This window comes from Halyomorpha halys, unplaced genomic scaffold (assembly GCF_000696795.3).
Source record: "Halyomorpha halys isolate HHAL.00 unplaced genomic scaffold, Hhal_1.1 Scaffold61.1, whole genome shotgun sequence".
Classification (NCBI taxonomy): Eukaryota; Metazoa; Arthropoda; class Insecta; order Hemiptera; family Pentatomidae; genus Halyomorpha; species Halyomorpha halys.
The window spans coordinates 330175-348664 of NW_027110400.1; the positions used below are offsets into that span (position 1 = coordinate 330175).

Sequence of the window (18490 nt, forward strand, 5' to 3'; positions counted from 1 at the left end):
AACATTTAACATTTAACACAACATCATGAATACCCCTTTTGTCTCTCTTCACATTAATATTGAAACTTTTAATATTATATCAATTTAGCCTTATTTCCCTAAAATAATATACTTAAATAGGATACACACGTAAGTGTATTTCCGAATGAATAAATCTGTGTATAAGCGAATTCTGGTTAATGTATAAGTTTAAAGCCGCTTTGTTCTGCAAACCTTTCAAGTCCCTTTATCTAATTTATCTCATAACTGAGACCTATATATTATGAGGGATTGAAATCTCTTCTCTTTTCGTTTGATTCGTGTAATTAAGTATTCATTAAATAAATTAAATTGTTATTTTACGGAGTAATCACATCTATTTAAAATGCCTGTATATTAATATGAGGAGAAGATGGTCGGGGTGCGGTCAGAAAATAAACACGAATAAACAAAAATTTATTTATTTATGCCGACGTTTCGACCTGAAGTTCAGGTCTTCATCAGGAATACTCCGACAGAGTTTCATACTAGACTCAAAGTATACTTTCTGAGGTGCGCGTCAAAAAAGTATAATTTTGTTCATAATTTTTTAGGGTAAGAACCTTCCTATAACGAAACCAAACATTTAACAAAAAAAAAAACATGTAAACTCGTTAAGTACTTTCGGAGATTTTAAGTAACAAATGGACATTACATTTTTATTATATAGATTAAGATAGGAGTTTCAAAAAAAAAAAAAATTGATTATTATGAAGAGAAAAACTTTCTTGTGTGAAAAACATTTTATGTATAATATTTTTTTTTATTTTCTATCTTATCAAGATCAAACTAACTCCTTGCAAGTATCTTATTTTTTAAACATTTCTCCGGCCACTGCTGATGTACGAAAAAGAAAAAAATTGCAATATTTTCAGAATAAAGTCATAAGAATTGCAATGGATGCTCCTTGGTTGATAAGGAACAGCCAATTGCATCGGGAATTACAAATAGAGACAATAGAGGATTACATAAAAAAAAAAAACGATTCATGAGGTTCCACTCCATGTTACTGGAAAGGAACAGTGACATATAACTTGGGAAACCCAACCACAACCCGAAGATTGAATCCCAGACTGCTGCAGGACATCCTGTTATAAGTTCTATATGTATCAGTTGTGATATTGTACACTAATATGTTATTTTATCAAAATTTTTATTCCTGTTCATCTTATTCTTAAATTCACCTTTTTTTCCCATTAGAAGTCACCTATTTATTTTGTTTAATCCATAAACGTCATTGTTTTTGTTATTAACTTTACCTTTGTCTTTTATTAAGATTTATTATTTTAATCTATTAATTTTTTTATTTATAACGTTGTATATAATAATAATAATAATACTTTATTTATTCTGGGACGAGTCCGTTTAGAATAATACAGAGAAATCGATAGATAAGAGCTGAGGATCCTCAGACATACTTAAACAAAAAATACAAAGAAATAAAAATATTCATTGTAAAAATTAATTATGAGTTAATTTCTTACTTTTATCAGTTGAACAATAAAAAAAAAATGAATAAATAAAAAAGACAAAAGAAAACGATGTAAAAATGATTAACAATGATATAATAGTTTACATACATATTTACAATTATATTGATTTACAATTTTATGGGGTCTGAATGGATAAGAAATGATTGAACAGGCGGGATTTAAATTAAAGGGTATTGGAGCGACGGATGTTGAAAGGGATATATAGTTATAGTTTTATTTATTTATTTTAATTTGTGGACCTGTCGATTTGTATGTTCTGACTTATTTATTCATTAAATTACTTTATTTTATTAGTACTATAATTTTTTTTTAATTTATCCATTCAAGTGTTTCCTGTAACCGGCTTTTTATTATATTTTCCATTGAATCTATAGTGTAGTCTCGTTCTCGTAGAATGTATTTATTTGTTTGTTTTTTGGTAAACTGATCTACTGCTGTGACTATTATTGATGGTCTGATCTCACATTGCCGTCTAATAGTGAATTTGTTTTGCGGGTCACTGGAAAGGATCTGAGAGGGGGAATTCGGGAGAGCGATTTGTCGATTCAATGAAATAAAAATTGTGAAATGGAAATGATAAGAAAGGGAAAGAAAAAAGGAATGAATTGAAATATTTGTATTTAGTGTGTAGATTGGAATTGATTGTAAAAGGAAACTGTAGGAGAAAAAAAAACTGTTTTCTTTCTATTTTATTATACCATGTAATTATATGTTATTTATATAAGTCCGATTACGGATTGATTAGTATGCTGTGTATGTAGGAACCTGATGTATTTGGGCAGCATAGATAAATAAAGTATTTCTCTCTCTAACTAATAATCAATTGTAAAAAAAAAAAAATATCTGTTACATTTACCATATAAGCCCTACCAGGTCGATCTTGTATTAAATAAATAAAATATCTTCTCAATATAAATGGTAAATAACTAGTACACTTAGAGTTTGTTGTTTATGTTGTCGAGACTATCTCTTGTTGTTGTGGGGTTCTCCTTATGAAAAATATAACTCGAGGGGTTTTTGTATAAAGCTCGCCGAATTCGGTCACTGACTCACGTTTCGGCTCACGTACTCGGCGAGAGGACAGTCAACATCGGCTCGAGGGGGTGGGAGTCGAAAATCAATCGGACGGGTTTCATAAACGGCGTAATGAACTGTAGGGGTTGTCGAGGCGGAGATGGACGAACATTGCCGAAGAAGGACGAGGAGGGGTTGCTCCGATTCCGAAGAGCGCCAGTCGGGTCCTTGCCGTGCTCGCGTGTGTTGCGTCTGTTCACGTCCGTGTTGTTCTGTTGTCGTCTTTGTCGCGTTGTATCTGTGTACGTCCGTCTGTGCCCATTGAATCAGTCTTCGACCACCCTGAGGGCCTTTAAGGGATATATCGTACTAGCGCACCGTTGAAAGTGAAAATTTTTATTTATTTTTTTAATCATTTTTTTTTATTTTTAATAAAAAAGAAAGTATATTTGAAGAAAAAATTATAAAGTTTCTTGTCATTCATGGTAAGTATTAAAATAATTTTCACCCAATAGTCCAAAACATTTACTAATAACAATAATAATGTCATACATAATATACTTCAATTATTAAATTTTGAAGTAAGCAAATTAATTTTAATCCTGAAAATTAAGTTAATTTTAAGGAAAAATTAATTTTCCCTTAATTTATATTTCATATATAGCTAAATATAAGTAAATGAATATGCCAAAAAATTTACATAAATATTAAAATAATTTTATTATTTTTATGGTGATTTTAGGTACCTGTTATCAAACCTATGGAACTAATGGTAGAAGCATCACCACGAAGGATATTTGCCAATGCTCATACATACCATATAAATTCAATTTCGGTTAATTCTGATCAAGAAACCTACTTATCTGCTGACGACCTCCGTATCAACCTGTGGCACCTCGAGATCACTGACCAGAGCTTCAGTATCCTTTCCCATTATTATTTGGCTATTGGCTTGTGGTTTTCTATTATATATTATATTCTATTATGAAAAACAATAAAGTATGTATAGTATTCTTTTGAACCAGATATTATTCTTTAAAATAGGTAAAACATAAAATATTATCACGAAAAACGCTAAATACTTGTGAAGGTCAAGGATGTCTTTTTAGGTTTACCTTAACCTTGCGACAGACCTTTGCGCTTCCAAAAGTCACACTTCAGTGCGCAAGTTTCAAAATGATACAGCTGTTAAAAACACACAATTTTTTTGTACTAATATTAATTATTAGTACTAAGATTAATATCAGTTATTTGCATAATGAGTATTAAAGATAAACTTTCATTTCAACAAAATAGAGGTTTCTGTATTTAACTTAAATAAGATAAAAATGTACAAACTCATCTTCTGAGAAACTCTTTAAAAAAAATTTATCAATGAAAATGTCTTTGTAAATAATTAGATTAATTTAGCCCAAAGAAATAATAAATTATTTAAATAAAAAATAACAATTGTAAAAGTTCACTATGAACTTCTTAAAAATTTCTGTAATGGGGGGATAACGATCATAATGCACCCGATCTGGGTGTATACTGATTTCATCAAATCTTAGGGTTTTACAGAGAAATGAAAACCTTTCATAAGCATTCTAAATCGGTCAGCTAACTGCTGCAACTCATCGCGGTTCATGTGATTTGCTTTGAAGACTCTTCCTAGACATAAAAGTTCAATAAAAGCTTCAATTTTAACAGGATCAGTAAATTTGGCAACTTTTTCTCGAAAAATTTGCCTGGATTGAACATTTGTATTTGGATTGAAAATATGTACTTGTTAGTACACACCACAATTTTATTGATAGTATCATTATCCATATTTAGCTCCACGTATCTAATATACTAGAAATATTTTTCGCAATACCGTTGTTTCCAGGAAGATGCATCAATATGTTGTGTTTCCCTTGTCGTTACCAATAAAAAGTAAATGGCTGGATCGAAAGGAAGTTGTAATCTCAAATTAGCAAAAAATCACACTAACTGGAGCAAGTATCAATTTGATAGAAACAAGTGTTTACAGAGAAAAAAAAACCTCAACCAGAGTCAGAAACATGACTGGGAGGTTGACAGTTAAAAGTTGAGAAAGTAGTGAGGAGAGCCCCATTCATCGATCACGTGCCTTCAAATTTGCGGAAAACAGTTTAACATATATCAAAATGATACTTGAGCCCATCACTGAGTTAAACTCTGTGATTCCTAAGCTTTTATTGCTATGAAAACCTTGGGCTAAAAAAAAGTTTGCACCACATTTACATTTGTCAAGATATAAAAAAATAAAAATTTCAACACAACTATCCTTATAATATTTAGAAAAAGAAGAATAAAGAGCACTAAGTAAATACTGTATATTTGCTAATTTAATTATTTTTATTTTATTTTTTTTAATTTAAGGAAGTGACATTTACTCTCAGCACCTCTGGTATAAGCGAGAGGCACCCACTTAGGAAACTGTTGCTCTAAAGAACAATTATTTATATTTAGATCCTGGGAAGATTTCTATAATCACTGCTCTGAATGCCATAAATTATTAATTATAATTATGAGAGATAGTTGACCGTGGATGACGTACGAGGAGAAAATGGTTGGGTGGGGGTGCGGTCAAAATGAAACACTAATAAGTTGGTTATTCCAAATAAATAGGTTACTCCAACTTATTTGTGTTTCATTTTGACTGCACCCCCAACCATCTTCTCGTATTAATTACAATGAAAAACCACATATATTTCTTTCTTAGGTCATGAAAATGCTATGTACATTTTACTCCAATACCACATTGCTAATATTTTAATGATGTACATAATGCCTGTATGTTAAAAATCTTTGTCAATATACTTCATTAAACTTCGTTATTGTTTAACATCATTGTTAAGTAAAACCTTTTATTTTTTATTTCATAAAAATAATTTATTATTATCTCCAATGAGTTACATGATATGTTTCTTTGACCATAATGTAATAGACATTGTTGACATTAAACCTGCCAATATGGAGGAGCTGACGGAAGTTATAACAGCTGCTGAATTTCACCCCCTTGAATGTAATGTTTTTGTGTATAGCTCCAGTAAAGGAACAATACGTTTATGTGACATGCGGCAAGCAGCGCTGTGTGATAGGCATTCCAAAAGTATGAAATGTTTCTTATAGACTAAAACTTACTTACTATCAGTAACATAAATCAAATCAGTTTTATGTAAAAATAAAACTTAATATCATGTAATTTTTTTCTTTTATATTTTTAGTTTTTGAAGAACCAGAAGATCCGACGAACAGAAGTTTCTTTTCTGAGATTATTTCAAGTATATCTGACGTAAAGGTGTCTAATTCAGGGCGTTACATGATCTCGAGAGACTATCTCTCTGTCAAGGTTTGGGATTTGCACATGGAGAGCAAACCTATAGAAAGTTATCCGGTACGTATTCTTAGTACAGTAAATTCCAATCTTGAAATATATTTATTGAAGTACATAAAATCCTATTCATTTGTGACAAACAATGTTTTGTGAGTAAGAAAGTTACTTTTCTGCATTCATTCTTCGTATTGATCATGCTGTGTTGCTGATCCAATTGCATTTTTCTTTCTCTACTCCTTGGTTTGTTTTTGAAATGACCCTAATGGAGTCTTCATTTTCAGAATCAACATTTTTGCATTTGGTCTGGTGCTAACGTTCTTACTTTACATTATTAAGTCAACAATGAAAATAATTTACTTCTATTGCCACAATAATTCCAAAAATGAAAAAGTGAACCAAAAGATTGATTTTGTATTTAGAGATATGCTTTTGTTAATCTTTTCTTAAATTTAAGGATTATATGAGACCATTAGTTTCAAAACTGGCTGGCTCCATAAAGTTTCAAAAATTTTAAAGGAGATGTACCAAACACTTATTTCCTACTTGATTTAAATCAGTGATCTTAACAAAAATAAAATAAATCACTGACAGGTAGACATAGAAGTCTACAGACCACTTATAAAAAGAACTAAGCATGGACAACCTCCTCCCCCTTGTGGCAAAGGGACCCTTGGGGAAAATGTTATAAAATTAGACTGTTTAAAATTGTATTTTCATGCACTTCCATTGTGCATTTACTTATTAAAACTGTTGGACCAAATATCAGGAAAGGTGAATGTTAAAAAGTTTTAGTAGTAAACCATAATAAAATATGTGCTGAGGTTCTCTCCTGCAGACTACCAGTTGTCTGCGGACTATTGATCCAAGTAATCTCAAGAACTGGGGTCAATTGTTCATTGAGAACTAGTATAAATTTAAATGAAAATATTTTGTGAAAAAAGTTGATCGAGCGGGTTTGGAACATTACTCCCTCTCTTATATTTTTCTTTTTACTGTGTCAATTAATCAATATACGTTCACTATTTACTTAATAATAATTTCAGCCAAGTTTTGAATGAATAGCTTTGTTTTTAGAATTTAATTTTTATTTAGATACTGATGTTTTCCTCTAAGATACATATTAAGATATTTATAACTGAAATAATATTCTTGTTATTTATCATTGTTCCTAGTACATTTCTAGGTATCGTTATCGTCCTATAATTTTTTTTCCTATCCATTTGAATGTTTTTTAATTTAATTATAATCCTGGAGACATTAAATAAATTTTTCTCTATCAAATTTTTCATAGTTAATTTTTCTTTTCATTTATCCTAGTTTGTACAAATGACTAAAGTGAGGGATCAACAATATTTTAAACTTTTGAGAAACCTCACTCAGGTTAGGCTTTTAAAATATTTGGATGAGAATGTTCAGAGTGCTGATGTTTAAAGAAAATGAGCTTACAATTGGAAGATCTGTTCTATCATCTACCAGATTCTCTAAATTATTTAAATAACTATATTATTACTTCTATGATGATTTTATTAAATACAATTTTAATTACTTATTGGCCTTCTTTTTTTCCTTTTAGGTTCATGAATATTTAAGGTCCAAACTTTGTTCTCTTTATGAAAATGACTGTATCTTTGACAAGTTTGAATGTTGTTGGGCCGGCAATGATCAGTACATTATGACTGGATCATACAACAATTTCTTTAGAATGTTTGACAGGGCATCAAGACGTGATGTGACATTAGAAGCCTCTAGAGAAATTGCTAAACCAAAGACAGTTCTTAAGCCAAGAAAGGTATATCAGGTATATAAGTTTTTTTGCATGCTTATTCCACTTATGTTTGTCATAAAACAATTAATAATTAAATTTGAGCATGCATCATGTATATTTTATGTTAAATAGTGTTTTAATATTAACAAAAGTTTTACAAGCTTTGAATAGTTCAGTTTAAATTACAAATTTATGAGTTACACCATACATGCTTTATGTTAAATATTAACCTATTTTGGAATAAATTTGTTGGTAGTCTGAATGCAATTGTTATGTAGTAATTTAGAAGGCTATTAAATTTATCATTTTGGTGTTTGTATGTATTATATCTAATTTAATTAAGTCAAGTTTAATAATAATCCAGTGGGCTCTTGCTAATACAAACCAATTAAAACCAAAGGGGTTTAAATTAGCGAAAAATTCAGATTACCAAACCAGGAAAAAAAATGTCATTTCATTAATAATAAATCAAGCAAGAATTACAAATGCATTTGTATAAACATAAAAATGTTTTTGCAATAATCATTGTTCAGAAACTTATTTTTAAACTATTATCTTGTGAAATAATCTGAAATTTTCATTTGTTTCGAACTTGAAATCATCTTTTTTAAGAAATAATGCTTTTTTAGCTCACGTTCTGATTTAATGCATGATTGAAATGAAAAGAGAAAGGGATTAAACTTCTTCATATTTTTGGTGGTGGATTGAAATGTTTCGTATTGAAACTAATGCATTGTATTTTTCATGTACATAAACTTTGACAGTTTGCTTTCATCTTATTGTGATTTTTTTATTAACCAAAGTATGCTAAAAAGAATTTGGTGTCATTGTTTTTTATATTGTTGGAAAACTAAAGTAAGACTTAATTTCAGTGGAGTCTTGATTAACTAAATTAATATGGACCACATTTATCTCAGATAACCAGTTAAAGGGAAAATAGAATACAATGAAACAATATTTAAGCAATATAAATAACATATATTTGTATCATTTATGTACATGATTTTAAATGCTTTTAATTCAACATTTTTTAAAAGTCCTTAACAACCCCTTGTCTAACCGGACTCCGCTAAGTCGCACTACCCTTAAGGATATTGACTGTTAACACATCACTTTTCTCTTTATAAAGCAGTTCCTTTACTCTATTGCTCTCAATCCACCAGTGTGACCGATTCTGGACTCTAGTCCTACATCGTTTGATGTGCTATATTATATAAAGTTAGGTGTTTCCGTAGGAAAAAAAAAAAAAAATAATAAACTGAAAAGGATATTGGAGGAACACTCTCTGAATGCGTAAACAAGACTGACTTTATTTGGCCCAGTACCTCCATGTATACATGTTTGATCAGCTGATCTAGTCTATCACCTGATGCCCTTTGTCAGCTGACTTCTCACTCAGGCTGTAACTTTTAATTGTATTAAAAAACATTACATGCAGCACAATAAAAAACCATCCCTGCAAAAAATTATTTATTGAAGCTATTGGTTTCTTAGAATTCTAATAATAAAAAGAATGCAGCTTCTTCCTTGAACCAAATTAATTTTAACCACTCTCTAATGTTATTCCAATTAAGTATATTCATTGAATTAATATTCATTCTTATATAGATGTAATGCTTTGTAAAATTTCTCAAAACAAGTTATCAAGTGGTTAATGTAAAATAATGAAAAAGAAACTTCAACTTTTAAATGTAGTAAATAAAATTAAATAATTTAGAACCTCCTACAGCTAAGTTCAATAATAAAGTATAATCGAATTGGCAGTATAGAATGAAGTTAACCTTAACCTGTAGGTTGTAGGTTAAGGTCATAACAACACATATCCAAGTGTGGTCACATAAAATTGAACCAAGGGACAGCCTACGTGCGTTGCTAGTACCATGTGGTCATGTGTGATCCGGCCTTTACCTATTTAATATCATCTATATCTTTTTTTAAAAAATTGATGTTACACTCTTTTTGCTTTTATATAAGACTCTTAGATTGTTAACATTTTGTTATGCAGGTATGTACTGGCGGAAAGAGGAAGAAAGATGAAATTTCTGTGGACTGTTTAGACTTCAATAAGAAAATCCTGCATACGGCTTGGCACCCGACTGAGAACATAATAGCTGTTGCGGCCACTAACAACTTATTCCTCTTCCAAGACAAGTTGTAGCCCCTGCCTGCCCTCCCCGTCTCTCCGCCACCACCAATCCTTAGGTAACATGGTAGTTTTTATTTCTCTCTTTTTAACTGTGAGTCAAAAATCTATTTGGGAATTTTTAATAATCCAGGGAATTTACAATTGCAGGTATAATGTAGCATCATAGAATAATTAATTAATCAATTCTTGACAAAATCAATTTTCCATCGATATTTGCTTGTCAAAAGTATCACTTTCATTAGTGCCTTTGCTTTCCTTGTTAGGAAGTATTTTGGTTCGATCCCTGTTAATTCTTGTACTATTTCAAATTATACTAGATTGAACAAGTATAATTTCACCTCTGGGAAGATTAATTCCAAATTTATAAAATGATACTTAAAAAGAAGTTGGTTGGGAAGTTCCATTTAAGGAAGAAAACTTTCTGTAAGTGTAAATATATTGTTAAAATGTGGCAACATTTTGGCCTAAGTTGTAGGCGTTCAGAACATCATTAATCTAACCTATATGGGATCAGAGGTAGCCCTTCATCACGATGATATATTAGTTATCCAAAAATAGTGGAAGAGTAGCACCTCTAGGAGTAAGTCTGTGTATGAAAGATAAAATAAACTAAGACACTTTTTCTATGCCAGTTTATTACAGAGCTGTTTATAATTTAGAGGCTGGTTTTGATGGTGTTAAATAGTTGCTTTGAAAGCAAGATATTTAAACTTGTCTATGAATAATTGTGTGAGCAATGACAATGAGAATGAGCGAGCGGACTACCTAGCAAGGAAAGGATCTGGGTCCGCTCCTTTTACACCTGACTCCATATGTGGGATTAGTCTCAGCCATGCGAAGAGGCACATCAAAATAATTGCTGAAAGCAAGGCTGGGTTACTCTGGAGAAATACCAGAGGGGTGGAACAAACGAAAATGTTCCTGAAGGGACCCTGCCCAAAAAAAAGTAATTGTCTTCTTAACATGGATAGGAGTATTTTAAGATGGATGACAGGTTTATACACGGGACACTGCCAGCTAAATAAGCATCTCTATAAAATGATATTGAGAGAAGAGTCCCCTTTCTGCAGGAAGGATGAAGAGACTGCTTACCACATCATTTATAGATGTGATGTAGTCGCAAGAACACGATTCCTCATCTTGGATAAGGACGTATCTTGGACCCCAAACTTTGCGAGACAGTGGAACCTTACACAGTGTCCAGATTTGCAAAGGCAATTGGCCTGTTTTGAGCAGAGGAGGGATGGCGTACAATCAAAACAAACTGTCGCCGCAGTGCTTCTTTGCCAGAAAAAAGAAATACTTGTGTGCCTGTCCTGCAAAGGTCAAAAGAAAGTTTTTACCTGAAATTGGTGTTCTCCAAGACTTGTCTGAGACAGTAAAGCTAGTATTGGTAGGTTAGATTCGGGTTATTTATTTTTACATTTTATTGATTTCTGCTGAATGATTGACCTTGACAACAAAGAAACTTCTTTTGTTTCTTAATCAAATGAAATCGATACTGTGTCATCTAATATTCCTAATATTATATTAAAAATTAATGAAGTTTCATCATCTTACCTCGCTTATCTTTTATTGTGATTTCTCCATATCAAAAGCTTCCCTTTTTTTTCATATGCTCTTGAATGTCAATATTTTTATTCAACATATTTTATTTTAATTTATTTTTCAAACTCATTTGTCTTGTATTCTATTGCTGCTTCAGATTTTGATTTAAACCAAAAAAAACATAAAGAATGCTCTTTACTGACAAATAATGTCACTGACCAGGTTGAAATAAAACTACTAAAAGATTTGCTGTTTTAATGATAGGGTTTCTAGTGAATGAACATTTTAAAATTAAAATTCTTGATGAAACATTCATCATGAAATTGCAGTGTCTGTAAGAAATTAAGACCCTAAAAGCGATTTGAAAGTTACTATTCTACTGTACTTATTCCTACACACATTACCTGTAACTTAAGCCAAAATATGGTCATACATTATAAATAAGTTTAAGTTTACTTTGTATTATGTTGCTTGATCGTACCCACAACCAATTTTTTATAATATCCGCAGTCAAAAAATATCTTCACCATTACAAAATGATTTATGATGGTTGTTATTTGCCTCTAAACTCTGTAGAACCTATAAACTTGAATCTTAATTTTGAAAAAATGATATTTGGTAGCTTCAGCAACTTATATTTTTATTTTTAATCAAATAATATGAATTGAAAATAACTCATGGATCAGCAAGAAATGATTCTTAGCATAATGATAAGAAGTATATTTTATAGTTATATTAAAATGTTTAGCTTTCCTTCAATGCTCAGGGAAAGTTTATTATAAGTATAATTTGAATTCTATGAATTTGAAAGTTATTTAAATGTTATACATTTTTTATAGAGGTGGTGAAATTTTCCTTTTATCAAAACTGTTAACTAATGATTTCGATATTTATCATAAAAGTTTGAGCTTGGTCCGTTCAATATAAAAGAAATATTGTTCATTTTCTGACAAGATATTCTTATCATTTATTTCACTGTGTTATTAGTTGTTAGTTTTTCTGTAATGATGACTTGCTATAAAGTAAATTTTGTAAATACCAAGCAAATACTTTCAATTATATTTTGTACAATTTTTGGTGCTTGATCCTCTCTTCTTTTTTATATGTAAGTAACTGGTGAGTGGATCATTGGGCAGAATGGTTTTGTATAATTTTAAATCCATTGTTTTCTACTATTGAAACACTTTTACTAGAAAGTAGTAATATCTATCTTCTGATGCTATTCACCACTAGAGTTATCTTAAACTATTATACTGCCTCCCCCCCCCTCCACCCTCCCAAGGAGGGATCTTAAATTGCAATAGATCCCCTCTTAACTTGCTCTCAGGATTAACCAGCAGATCAAAAGGAAATAAAAAAAGTTGAGTGTAAGAAAAACAATAATTTGGTTTAAAAAAAAAAAATAACTGGCATGACCACTATTAAAATTGACAAATTGTTTGTACACTTAAGTTAAATCATGTACCTAAAGACATTTTTATAATAAATTGATCTGATAAATTTAATTTCATCATATATTTATTTTCTCTCAAAAGATCCAAATGGGTCAGGGGGTGAGGAACAGTCTGTTATCCCGTTTGTTTAATAATAATATATATTACATATAACCCATGTATTACTTATGCATTACATTTTAATTTTTACCTAATATATGAGTTAAATTAATATTGGAGTCTTTTCTTTTTATAACTTATTATTTTTTGGTCCCGACTTGGACGGTTAGTTAGGTCTCTACTGTACTTCTTAAGATATAGGCCATCCGTAATTATTACTTGGTATAGATTTTTATCATTGCTTCAGTTATATTTCATTAGCAAACTAAAACAACACTATAGAGGCCTCTACTGGGTTAGTTTATTTACATAATACATACTGTTTCCTCAAAACATAACTTGTAAATCTCTCTAAGTAAGCAACCTTGTTTCATGACAACCTTCAAGAACAGTTGGAAGAATAATTGTTACATAAATTCTTACTTTTCTAGCTTCTGAGCAATAAACTCGAAACGTTTTTCTTTCCTGACTGCACCCCTGAAACAATATTACATAGATTTTTTCTATTTTAATTTTTTTTTTTTGTCATACTTCTTAGCCTTTTCTAGTGTACTTAAAATTTGGAGTTTTAATTTTATTAGTCTGGATGGACAGTATGTTAATTTTGTTCTGTTATAAATTTATATGTGATGTACTTTTTGTCTGTCGTAATCAATCATATATATATATATTAAATAAAATAGTGAGTTTTAACCATTTGTTTTGTAAAGCGCTATTTCAATTTGATTTTAGCCGTGAAATTTTTATTTATTATAAAAGGTGGCTCTATTTCTGATCTCTATCAGTTCTCATATATTGATTTAATGTTAAATTACTTTAATTAAAACCACCATTTATTAATATACCTTATAGAAATTATCTCATTACTGTTAAATTGAACAAACACGTATGATTGCTGTAATTTTTTCAGTGCCTTGAACCAACTTCACTCATAAGTTTTTAACTTCCCTCCTTTTATATCCTAATTTGTGCTGTGTATTTATATTTATTACAAAATCTGATAAAGATGTAGTAATTTTCTTTTGTTTTAATGACTTTAAATAATACAATCATCGCTATCTATTTCAGGCCCATTACATTAGAGTATATTGTGGGGCACTGAATTAGTTGGAGGTTATTTAATAAGGTTTGGTATTTATTTGATTTATTTTCAAATTACTTCCCTTGGTTTTATTATTGTTTTTTGTTTTGTTTTTTTATTGCATCAGTAGTTATTTAATTTTATGTTTTTAGTTTTTGGTTCAAGATGTATATTAGCACTCTGTTGAGTATTTGCACCGTAAGACTATTTTAATTTAGTATGGATCTTTGTATTTGGCTATATTTGTGCATGTATTACCTGTTATTATTTTATTTGGTCCTATTTTGACTATATTTATAGGTTTGTGTTTTATCGGTTCTTATAGTGATATTTATATTAGTGATTTTATTTTATTTGTCAATTTTTTATATTTAAAATTTGAATCCAATTATGTTGTCTTGTATATTTCAGTCTCTTCCAATTTGTACCATTTTTATAGTATAAATAGATGTTTGTGTAAGTTAGCAGGAAACTATCGACAGGTCAATGAATATTAAAATTTAAAAATGTTTTAAATATTTATTTGAAACTAAAGAGTCCTAGGGAAGAATGATTTGAATCATACAAAACTTAAACAGAAAGCAATGAAGATGGATTAAGTTTCTGAAATATACTGGGGACCAATGTTGTTCAAGTCAAATTAAGTAAATTATTAGTTGAATCAAAACACCTAATCCTAATATTTTAAAACTAAAACAGTGACTTAGTATTATTTATTAACACCAGTGCACAACATATCCAAAATTCCAACGGATTTGGGAGGTGGTGGGAGTGGTGAATTTGTAAAAACTGTATTTTATTAGTATCTTGTTTATATCTTGAAAATAAGATGGAGATGGAAATTTAGAGGGTGGAGAATGTATAAAAAATCATGTTTTTTTTTGGGGGGGGGGTTATTATTATATCTTGTAAAATGTTTTCTATATGGAACTGAATTACATTAAATTTCGCAGTGTAGAACTCCAACAGGAGTCTTGGGCTGACGAAGGAAAATAGAAAAAAAAAATACATTACATTTTCTGCATAATTGGTTTTATAATTTTTTTCCTATTCATATTTCTGAGATTCGTAAGGGACAAATATTAATTTGGATGGAGGGAGGTGGTGAATGTGTGAAAATCGTATAATCTGTTAGTTTTTTTCTTATGTCTCGAAAAACATTGTTTTCATTTCGTTGCCTTGGTTCTATACAAATTATATGTACATTAAAGACCAACGAAAGTGGTATAAACCACGTAGATTCTGAGATATGGAGGGGATAAATGCTTTTTAATTAAGTTTTTATTTTAAATTAAAAGCAAATTTACACTCATTGTTGTATCAAGGAACAATTCTGTTTGGATTTCTAGTACTTTTGGGAATTGAGTGGTCAGTTGCTATCAAAATTGTTGAAGTAATTTAATCATTATATTATTTTAGAATGTCACCCGGTTAAACTGTACTGTGCAAGCTGATGATTATAGGAAAAGGGTCGCTGGGATTTTGATGTTGTGGTTCTTACCAACTTCAATAGGTGAACATGGTCTGTGTGCATTATGTGAGGAGCAAGGAGTATTGTTATGCTCAAATTTAATAGATCGGTTGGGCTATATTTAGGGTGAGAGTCTAATATTTTCTTTTATGGTAGTATTAGATAGTAATAATAAGAAGCAGTATAGGGTTCATTATGATGGTCATGGCACAAGGGAAAAGAAAAATTTCCTCCTCAGTGTGATTGGGCTAAAACCGTTTTTTCCCAGCACATATTTTCTTCTACATTTTTTACTGTGACTAAGATAATTTCATAATATAATATCTAATATATCATTGCTATCTGAATTATAACAATAAGTTGACTAAAATCAATCTTTTCTTGGATAGCTTAATTGTTAGTTGCATTTAATGGTGATTGTTGTTGAGGTTAATGGTGCATAGATTAACTAAAAACAGACATTAACAAATAATATTAGTTCTTTAATATTTTTAAGTCTATACATATTTAAAATTTTAAATCACTTTTTTATCTTTTTATTGTTTATTTTAAGTCCTTTAACCCAAGACAATAAAATATTGACTGTAGAGAGTGACTGAAAAGTATTAAACATAGGGACCGTATCAAAATTTATCGTTGATACAATATTAGGCATAGTACTTCCTTATTTTTTTCTTTGATATTGATCTTCTATTTTAACTAACTATTTAGAAGAAATATGGATTTATCGATTATATTAATGTTTAGTAGTATTTTATTTCTTTTAAATAAGTTTAAAGAATTTTGGGGCAAGTTATGTTATGAAACACAAACATAAATTTCAAACCCCATTTCAAATAACACTGGTAATTTGAGCACTTCACAATAATGTTAAAATAAAATAAAATAAATAAATGTAAATGTTTATTGGGAGAAAATGTAAGATTAAAATTTTAATAAATAAAAGAACTATCAATTTTTGAAATGAGAGAATAACATATCAGGTTTGTATATGCAAGTAAAAGATCATTAATGAGCAAAAACTCAAAACTAAACTTAATTTAAATAAATAAATAACTAGTTGTGCTACTAATTAACTGATTCCTTAAATGTTATTTTCCTACTGAAGTCAATTATTATTTTATTTAGTTCATTTATTTCTTCCTCTCAGTTGATTTTGACTGACAAGACACATTTCTGACTAGGGAAACAATTAAAAAGAAAAAAATGGTTACCACAATAGTTAGTAAATACAATGGAGGTAGTTTCATCCTTCTCTAAACGAAGTAGACAATTAACATTTGGTAGACATCAGTATCAAGATTTCAATGGCCAAATAAAATGATTAGGTACATACCGCAATTTATCCCTTGGACCTTCTTTGATAGTGAAACTATCGGTATGATGTGATTCTTCATTGTTAATCCCTAGCAATGTCAGATTAACAGCGGCAAAATGATAATGCAGGTGTTTGTATTATTTGTGCCAAAACTATTTTTTTTTTTTTTTTTTCAAGCAAAACTTAAAAAAAAATAAAATAATCAAATGGCTCGTACAAATCTTGTGCAATGAATCTAAATGATTCTGCTCAGAATACAAATGAGTAATGTCCTCTAGAAAGCCATCAGGGTTTAATTAAAAGCATTGATTGGTCTGCTTACTGAACTAGATCTCCCAACGCTACCAATACCTTTCATTCTTATTGTAGATAGCTAAAATTGATCTTTTCGAGAATCAAATTAGAACCACTCATTCAATATTAGGAGCCAAAAGCTAATTGGTCAGCAAAATTTGATGATTGAAGTTGATATTTTTCTAACACTATCCTATCACTTCACTTGCTCTCCTTTCACACTGTTCAGTGTTGTTAGATACTGCTCTTTTTTTTCATTGATCGTTCTCTGTAAATTTATGTGCCTAACTAAAGATTGACTTATATTCATTTTAAGTTGGTGTACTTAACCAAATAAAGATGGAAACAAAAGTTGTGGCTCGATAAAATTTAAATTTTACAAATACTAAACCGGTGTAATTTGAATTGTATCTAGAACTGGACCAGTGCCTTAAATTAATCATTTAAGGTGAATAGGCTATTCACTACTATACCCAACATGAAGTAAATAACATAATTTAACATAAAAAATATTAATTTTTCTTTTATTTCATCGGGAACATGAGGCTGTTCTTCTCGGAGAAGGATATCTATCCGTTATCTTCTGCCTTTAATGGTTAGAACAATTCATTTACTTATTTTTATATCTTGCATGAATATCGCAAGAACATTAATATGTTAAAAGAATACAATGCACCTTCAAGCACTTTTTTTTTTTTTACTGTACTTTCCTTTTCCTTAGGTAGTCAAACACATTAACGCCTGCATCAATTACAGGGCCTGTATGTCAGCACGTACAATGTCAGGGAGTAAGGTCCTCTGTCGAGCTGAGGGGAGCCTGTTTACTGAATAATTTTTATGTTTGCTCTAGGTGGTAAAAGCCACTCAGAGGCACCTCTTCAGTTCAAGGGATGTCACTCCCTGACTATAAATCTATTTCCTAGATTATTTAAGTTTTATCTTAATCGGTGAAAATTATTTATATTCATCCTTGGGGATGATCATCCCTCCCAATAATTTGAAAATTGGAAGAGTAAGAGGATTTTAGAATCTACTTCAAACTGCAAAAACTGTTTGTGAAACATTTTGTTCAAAGAGTTAATAAAATGTTAAACTGATACCAAGACTTCCTAAGTTAAGAAATTGGGATTTTATTGATGTAATGTTGTGTTTGAGCAGAAAGGAAAATTATTTTTGTCAAGTATCAACATTTGCGATTAGTAAAAATTTCAAATCCGAAAAAGTCTGGTCAAGGTTATAAATTTTTTGATTTCATGATAGGAGTTAAAAATTAAATAAATAAAATCTAAATTTGCAGCAAAAAATGTTAAGTAACCTATCACTTTTTCTTTGATTACTTTAATGAAAACTATGGATAATTAATAGTCAAAATTGATGAGTCTGCCAAGTATAGGTAGGGAGAATAAAAAATGGCGGCTGTTTCAAAACCTTAAAAAAACATTAATTTTT

The 18490-nt window shown here is 30.0% G+C and overlaps 1 protein-coding gene across 8 annotated transcripts in view; it reads left to right on the forward strand.

Annotated features, from left to right (window-relative positions):
* The window catches only part of tws (protein phosphatase 2 regulatory subunit tws), a 329624-nt gene that overhangs the window by 307883 nt on the left and 3251 nt on the right, over positions 1-18490 (forward strand). For 5 of the 8 annotated variants that reach the window (XM_067048566.1, XM_067048574.1, XM_067048567.1 and 2 more), the window contains 5 exons: positions 3268-3445; positions 5476-5640; positions 5756-5925; positions 7439-7663; positions 9636-9832. In XM_067048566.1, coding sequence (XP_066904667.1) covers positions 3268-3445; positions 5476-5640; positions 5756-5925; positions 7439-7663; positions 9636-9788 — 891 coding nt within the window. In that variant the 3' untranslated portion in view covers positions 9789-9832. Of the gene's footprint in view, positions 1-3267; positions 3446-5475; positions 5641-5755; positions 5926-7438; positions 7664-9635; positions 9833-13945; positions 13964-18490 lie in introns of those variants that run through there. The other 3 variants (XM_067048571.1, XM_067048575.1, XM_067048568.1) reach the window with 2 other exon arrangements.